At 56.8% G+C, this 7,913-nt stretch overlaps 1 protein-coding gene across 1 annotated transcript; it reads right to left on the minus strand.

The window, feature by feature from the left end:
- Nucleotides 1-1,185: 1,185 nt before the first annotated feature.
- Nucleotides 1,186-4,058, minus strand: NKX2-5 (NK2 homeobox 5). The gene is made up of 2 exons (XM_005899778.2): nucleotides 3,728-4,058; nucleotides 1,186-2,215 (listed from the first exon to the last, which is right to left on the minus strand). The coding sequence occupies exons 1-2, from the start codon at nucleotides 4,056-4,058 to the stop codon at nucleotides 1,575-1,577; spliced, it is 972 nt and encodes a 323-aa protein (XP_005899840.1). The 3' UTR covers nucleotides 1,186-1,574.
- Between the last annotated feature and the right edge of the window lie 3,855 nt (nucleotides 4,059-7,913).

A 7,913-nucleotide genomic window follows, 5' to 3' on the forward strand; every position in this document is an offset into this window, starting at 1 on the left:
GTTTTGTCTTCCACCAAGAACTCTGGGGCCAGACAACCGGGCTGGTACTTTCCAGGCAAAATCCAGAAAAAAACCCATATTCCATAGGAACGCAAAACCTTTGACGCTCTCCCACTTTCCTCCCTTTTAGAGAATTGAGTGGAACTGGAGGTAAAGGAGCTGCAGTCAGCCCTTTCGGACTGGTGGTTCAGGACTCAGAGCAAGTATTTTTGTTATTCTTATTTTACTGATGGGGGAAAAATGGGCATACAGCCAGAAACTCCCATAGTGAGCAGGTTTTTAGCTTGATTTCACTGAGCCTCAATTTTCTCATCTGTAAAATCTGTACAGTAGCGGTCGTTGGTCAGGGTTAGGACAAAATTCGTTAAATGCTGAAAAAACTGTCAAATGGGGGAGAAGGGTTCCCTGACCACGTGAACTTATGGGGCCTGGCCGCAGAAGGAGGCAGTTGCGGTCCTTCAGTTACCTCTTCGTGGTCCAGGCTCCGCTCTCTCCCCAGCAGAGCAGCGGAGAGGCCAGGCCACAGGACCCATGCTGCACTTGCATTTGGCGTATCTGAGTATCGCTGGGCTGGGGCATTCTGAGAACCTTCACAAGGGTTTTGGTTCTGGGTTTTTCCATCTATAAAATGGGCCGCAGGCAGCGTTATTCTAAGAAGGATGAGTTCGCGTGCCCTGCAATTTCGCGGGACTCAGGTACTTTTACTCTCCATTTAATGCCCCCTACCTGAAACAGTGCCAGGAACAGTAGAGTTTAAGGAAGTGAGGTTGGAACCTCTGGGCTGTGTCCTCAGTCTTTGCAGTGAGACCCAGAATCAAACCTCAGTTCTCCCAGCACTGGCTATTTGTTCCCAGACAAGTCACTAAATCTCTCCAGTCCTGTCTGCTAACCTTTAAAACAGAACTTCCCTCTCCCGAGTTACTGAGGATGACATGAACAACCCCAGAAAGTACCTAACATGGGACCCAGCACAGGAGAGCCTTTATTTATATCAACATCAATGTGCTCAGTGAATACCTATTCCTACAACTCAAGGTCGGCTCTCTGCCCTCCAAATTCAGTTTCTGAAAAATGGGCAAGCTGAAAGAAGCACACGGCCGGATCAGCGCACTCTCTTTAATGGAAAGGAGATTCTCATTTCTTACAGAAACAGGTAAAAACATAAATACGGGTGGGGGCGGGGGCAGCCGCAAGGCAGCAAGGGCCCGGGCGCCCGGCCCAGGCTTGGGGAAAGGCGGCCGTTACGAGGCTGCTGCGCCCGGGCTCCCAGTCCCAATGGGCTGGTGTTCGGCCGGTTAGGGATGCTCCTGGGCGCTCGGAGGGCACTCCTGGGGCCACCGCTAGGCACCAGGCTGCCTTTTCACTCACCACAAGCTTCGTAAACCTGGCCACAAACTCTCCCTCTCGGGGAACAAAGGCGCACGGGGCGGGAAAAGCTCCGAAGCCTCCGTGGGAGTGCATGTGACATCCGAGGGATCGCAGGATCGTGTCCGGAGCCCTCCCTCTCCCCTCTTTAGTCAGTGTCTCTCTTGAGAGGTGGGATCGGTCGGAGGCCTCCCAGACCGGTCCCTTCTCTACCAGGCTCGGATGCCGTGCAGCGTGGACACTCCCGAGTTGCCCTGCGGAATCCCGGGGCTCTGTACCGCGTTCAAGTCCCCGACGCCGAAGTTCACGAAGTTGTTGTTGGCGGCGGCCGTGGCCGTCTGCGTCGGTGGCGGCCCGGCCGGGTAAGCAGCGGTACAGCTGTAGCCGGGGCTGCAAGCCGCGCCCCCGTACCCGGGGTAGGCAGGGTAGGCGTTGTAGCCGTAGGCGTTGAGGCCCACGCCGTAGGCTGGCGCGTAGGGCGCCGAGTCCCCCAGGCAAGGCTTGCCATCGCGCACCAGCACTGGCACCGCGATCCTGCGGGCCGGCGGCGGCGGCGGCGGGGGCAGCCCCACCAGCTCCAGAGTCTGGTCTTGTCGTTGTCGCTTGCACTTGTAGCGCCGGTTCTGGAACCAGATCTTGACCTGCGTGGACGTGAGCTTCAGCACGCTGGCCAGCTGGTCGCGCTCGGGAGCCGACAGGTACCGCTGCTGCTTGAAGCGCCGCTCCAGCTCGTAGACCTGCGCCTGCGAGAAGAGCACGCGCGGCTTCCTCCGCCGTCGTGCGCGGGGTCGCTCGGCGCTGTCCGACTCTGGCTTCTCCAGTTCCACCGCCTTCTGCAGTGCGCACAGCTCTGAGTGGGGAACAGAAAAGCAGAGAGACGCTGTGTCACGGCCACCCAACCCCCCGGAGCTCTAGCCGGCTGATGGGCTCCAGTGGGTGCCACCCCTGTCCAGCCTGAAGCCCCTAGCTTGGCTGCGGCAGACTGTACGGTACACTGGGCTTCCGCTCGACAGCCAGCTTTTGTTGATTGCCTACTATGTGCCAGGCACGGCTGTTGGCACTGGAGAACAAGAGAGGTCTCTGTTCTCGGGTAGGTCACATTCTGGTGAGACAGATGGACAGTGACTTAAGATAGGCAGCAAAGAAAATAAAGCTCAGTGATGCGCTGGAGTGAATGAGATTAGGAAGACTTTGGTTTGCGAAGTTAAAGGAAGGAGACCTAGGCCTCACCCTAGGATTGGTCACACTGTCTCAAAATTAGGGCAACCGAAGAAATAGAACGTCAATAGGCAGTTGGTTCGGTGATCTATCGAAGGCTCCCGTTCAAATGCTGTGAGAACTGTGCAGCGCCCAAAAAGCAGAGGGTGGGCAGGCGGCCTTGGAACCTGCCTTGAAATCGAATTGGATTCGAATCCGAATGGACCAATTGAAGCCGCAGTGCCCGCCGGCAGCTGTTCCGGGACTTTCCCTCTGCTACTAGACAAATCTTTCTAGGCTCACAAGACCCTTCCTGGGCTCACAGCGGCCCTACACCCGCGCCCCCGGCCTCCCCGGGTTCTTGCCAACCCCGCGTTGGGCTACGGTTTTCCCGCCGCGCATTCTCTACTGCCCGGCCAGCCTTCCCCCCGACCTCGGGGTGTGCGCGGGGATACGACCACCTCCCTCAGTCATCTCTTCCATTGCTACAAGCCTTTCGTCTCGAGACACTTTCTATTTCCGGGAAAGACCCCCTAGGCTCTGGCCGCGTGAGGAAATTGTTATGGAAAAAGAAAGCTGCTAAAATCATTCTTGAGTCCGAGGTATCCCATTTTTTTAAATTCAAGATCCTTGTTTTCAATGACGCCACTCTCCTGGCACAAAGGAGGAAAGACCCCAGAAACCCCGGGTAAACGGGTGGGCTAGAGAAGGTCTTGGACCTCCTCCAATTGTGCGTAAAAGTACTTCTGGTGTGCAGCAATTTAATTGCAGCGGTTTTGGTCAGATCCTCAAGAAGACCTTTAAAAAAATAGAATCTTTCTTGCTGTGTCCACCACAAACAGATCGCTCAACTTCAACTTCATAACAGATCCAGGAGCAGGGCTGCGGCGCCTGGGGCTTTGTTAGGCCGGAAAAAATATATAAATATTTTCCCTTTCTTTCCTCTCCTGTTTCTGATAACCACGATCCAGCATTTCCTCTAAACCTCCGACTGGACGCCCAGGGGCCCTGGCAACAACCTCACTTCTCACATTCGGAGACCCCTTTGCTCCACCATCCGCCCAGGCACTCGCCTCTTCTATACTCACGCCAGAGTTTCTGGGCCGCGAGGTTTGGGGACGAAAGCTATCCCAGAGAAGTGAAGGAGCTTGGGTTTTCTCCTCACCTTTCTTATCGGCTCGATGGTCCTTGGCAGGGTCGGGGTCGCCATAGGCACGCGGATAGAAGGCGGGGGCGGCTGAGAAGGCAGGCGCGCACTTGGCGGGCGAGGGCGCGGGGCCCAGCTCTGCGCGCAGCTCAGGGAAGCCGGGCGCCGCGGCCTCCGGCCCCGCGTAGGCCTCGGGCTTGAAGGCGGCCAGCATGCAGGAGGCAGGCGCCAGAGTGGCCTCCAGGCGCGCCGAGAGCTCCCCGGCGGCCAGGCTGCGCTGCTGCTGCTCCAGGTTCAGGATGTCTTTGACCGAGAACGGTGTGGGCGTGAGCGCGGGGCTGGGGAACATGGTGGCAGCGCGCGAATCACAGCGCCAGGTGGGCGGCAGAGAGCGGCGCTGCCCACGGCCCCTGGCAGCCTCCTGCATGGTGCCCGCCGCGCGCCCGCGCACCCGCCTTCCAACTCGGGATGTGGCCAGGCGGCAGGTAGTGCGGGGCGCAAGGGGCAGGAGAGGCGGGACCAGGCCGGAGGAGGGGGACTCAGCCTGCCATTGGGCCGGGGGCCTCGTTGACAAGAGCGATGAGCACTTTCGTGTCACCTAATATAGTCATACGGCTCAAAAAAAAAAAAAAAAAAAATCCCTCTGAGCTTTTTAAAGGGGCCGCGACACATTTGGAAGACTCCTTTCGCTCCTGCAGCCTTTAGCGTTAGCCTGAAAATCCTACCAGGATGCAAGCATAGGAAAGAACGCGATTATTCTCCGAATCCGACCTTTAGGCCGGGTTGGGTGGATCTGGGATTTGGGGAAATGTTGCTCAGCACCTGAAACAGAATAGGAAAGTGAAGGACTGGGTGGGTGGGGCTTCGGGGATGGAGTTATTTCCAGGCGTTTATTTATTACTGATGGTATGGTAGAAGAGTCTGAATAGGAAGAGACGCATTGGGGAAAGAGTTTGCTCTGGGGTGACGGCCAGAGGGAGGCGTTCTGGAGAACTTGGGATTCTGTGTAGCTGGCTCACAGGCCGAGTGGTGGCCTTTCTCCAAGAGGCCAGGCCCTGGGAACTCCTGGAATGAGTCAAGCTGGAGTGCGAGGTGGGTGGTTGCGGGATGGGGGAGCACCGCTGACAGTGCAAGTTACACAAACACAACTGCAGGGGGCGCCAGTCTCCCCCCAGAGAGACGGCCCTCCTCTTAATAACGAAGCGAGGCCAGCATCCCAGCAGGCCAACTCGGCGACTCGGAGTAGAGCCGTCTGCTAGGGAGTCCTAGCTCAGGGCCCGCCAGTCATTCTGGCCTCCCTCTCCCCACCTGCCCTCCCTGCCTAGGCCTTTGTCTGCATGGCCTCTGTCCCCAGCTCAGGTTTAGGTCTCAGGCAGGCGGGGCTCCTCTGAACCCAGCCGCCCACGATTTCTCTGGGCCGGCTGCGAGTAGGGTGCCCCTGCGGCGGCGGCGGCGGCGGCGGCGGCGGCGGCAGGGGGCCAGGCAAATGCGGAGAGGGCCTGAGGCGGATGTTACTTTTTAGCCCAGGGTCAGTAAAGTAGGGATCTTCGGTCAGACTAGTCTTTGAGTGTTTCAGAACAATCTACCCGCTCAGATCTTGGGCTAGCTCTGTGCTAGTCCGCCTCATCCCTCTGGGTCCCTTGGAAGATCTGATTAAAACTTGTAGGGCCTTCCGCTCACCCCCAGAAAACTGTAGCAAGGCATTCTGTTTTGTGTACAATTTCAGGAAGGGTCCGGGCAGACAGAATGGCCCCAGGTTAAGGTCTCCGCCTTATCCTATCTTAGCGATGGCCAGGCTTGTCAGGGGGAAAGCGCCGATTTCCCACGACTCAGGCTTCTGTGGGAAGTCTGGGGGAGCGCGCAGACTCTGAGAACGGAGGCTTGTAGGGCTCGGCTCCTGGCGCAGGACTAGTTGGGAACTGGCGAAGAAGCGTTTGGCCCAGAAGAAAGGCGCACAGGGCGAAAGGCAACCTAAGGACAGGGCTCAGGGCCTTAGGCTCCGCATTGCGCGCTCAAGGCGCCCCTCAAGCCCGACGGTGAACCATTGCACAGCGCCACTGGGAAGGGCGCGAGAGGAGTCAAGCGTAGGCCCAACACTGGGGCTCAGCCAGCCCCTCATCAGATCCGCACTCCCGGGACCTGTGGCCCCCGGGCTAGGGCAAAGGGGAGCGGAGCCTCGCACAGCGATCGCGGAGTCTCGGGAGCCCTCCGACTCGGCTTGCAGGCGCCAGCCGTCAGTGCCAGCGGGGGAGTCCCGCTTCAAGTCTTTCAGCCGGGGACCGCGGTCGGTTCTGAGACTGTTAGCTTGGTCTTTCGTAGAGATGACTTTTTTCAAATGTGGAGAATTCTCAAGCCCCAGGAACCCTCCTCATCCACCCACCTCCCAACCCTTGTTCTCCCTCGACGAATCTACAGATCAGTGGCCTCTCTTCGGCCCTACCTCGATACGGGCTTTCCGCCAACAGTACAGTAATTGCCCTCAACTAACCCAGCTTGGGGGCCCACCTCTCCTTTCAAGAATGTTTTTGGGGAGTGGGAGAGGATGCCTATCGCCGAGGCGGTGACGTCTGGCAAACGAGGCACATCCGATTCAATTAAACGTCTCGCTGAAAAGAGCTGGGAGCGAGGGTCCTGGGAGCGCTGTTAAGTGAATGGGCTGGCCGGGCGGCTGGCGATGACAGTTTGAAAGATTAGTGTGAGCCGACGCCTGAAATATTACCGTTTAATGGGGGACATTGAGGCTGCATCCGGGATCTCTGTTTTTAGTTTGTGTGTGTGTGTATGTGTGTGTGTTTTAAGAGAGAGTTCTGAAGGAAGAGAGAAATTCAGCATGTCCTCTGCAAATCAAGGCGGTGAAGATTTATCACCTATTTTGGGGCATGGAGGGGTCCCTAAGGCTGACAAATAGTTTTGTGGGTCAGGTGTCATGAAAAGGAGAGGAAAGAAAACCTTCCATATTTGAACAAAATCGATAACTTTCAACCCCTTACACCCTCTGTGAATCTGGTAATATTTCCTCTTGGGTCTAAAATAGGCCTTAGCGCTGCCAGAGAGGAAAACAGGACAAAACTGGATAAATACGTGCAAAATCAAAATTGAGGTGACCCATGTTGGTCTGCAGACAAAGAATAATTCATAAGAGTAATTGAAGAGTAATTCCTAACCTTTCTTTGCAGTCCTCACAGTTTCTGAGTAAAAACATTTTTGTTTTCTTTCAGTGAAGCTGCAGTGGTTGGGGGAGAGGAGGGAGGAGGGGGGAAGAGGGGGGAGGGGGGAGGGGGGAGGGAGGAAACTTGATTCTCCCCACCAGGGATACATCTTCTTTCCCAAGGGCGACTGACCCAACCTGGCCGCCTCTCTAAGCCGCACTTTGGCCAAACTAGCAGGACAAACAAACAGCCTTCAGTCCAGAGAAAGGCAGAGACAGAGAGAAAGACAAAAGGGGGCAGAGAGGAGAGATCGAAAATCTATCCATTTCCTTGCCTTTTAAAGAGTTGGTGCTTTAAGATGAGCCAAATTCCAGGGTGACTGGAACGCGTTCTGCGCACATAAAATATTATTAATTGAAAAGCGATCGGAGCGGCCTGAGCCGGCCCCCGCTTTCCTGCAATCAGCACGGCCGGCCGCAAAAGGTATATATGATTAATTGAAAGATAAGCTGGAACTATCACCGGGAATGTCATTAATGCGCCGGGGAGACGTCCATTGGAGACAGGCGGCGTTATCCTCGGCTTTATCTTCAACAACGCCTCGCTCTCGGCCCGCGCCGGGGAAACAGATGGGGATTTCTGTCTGGGACGCTCGCCCCGTGTTTATATTTTGGAAAGAATCGCAACTCGTGGGAGTCCCCGGCAGGCCCCCTGATAAATGAACATTAGCACTTTTTCGGACTACTGTATCAACAAAGGGGCTACGGCACGGCAATAATTGGCGAGAAAGCAAACAGAGGGCCGAGAGCGCGCCTCTGCTCTTCGTCCGGCTGATGGATGAGTAGCGGCGCTGCGGCCGGTTCCCGGCCCTGGCCCCGGCTCCCTGGCTCCCCGGCCGCGGGGCCCCTCAGCCGTCCTGGCTTCCTTTCGGGCCGGGGCTTGAGACTTGGGGGCATCTCTCGGGGCTGCCGCCCTCGCTCGGGCTCCGGAAGAGTCCCAGCGGGCTCTGCGGCACTGGCTTTTGCCTGCCCCGGACTTGCCTTGTTCCAGGGGCT

The sequence above is a fragment of the Bos mutus genome, chromosome 20, assembly GCF_027580195.1.
Source record: "Bos mutus isolate GX-2022 chromosome 20, NWIPB_WYAK_1.1, whole genome shotgun sequence".
NCBI classification, from domain to species: Eukaryota; Metazoa; Chordata; class Mammalia; order Artiodactyla; family Bovidae; genus Bos; species Bos mutus.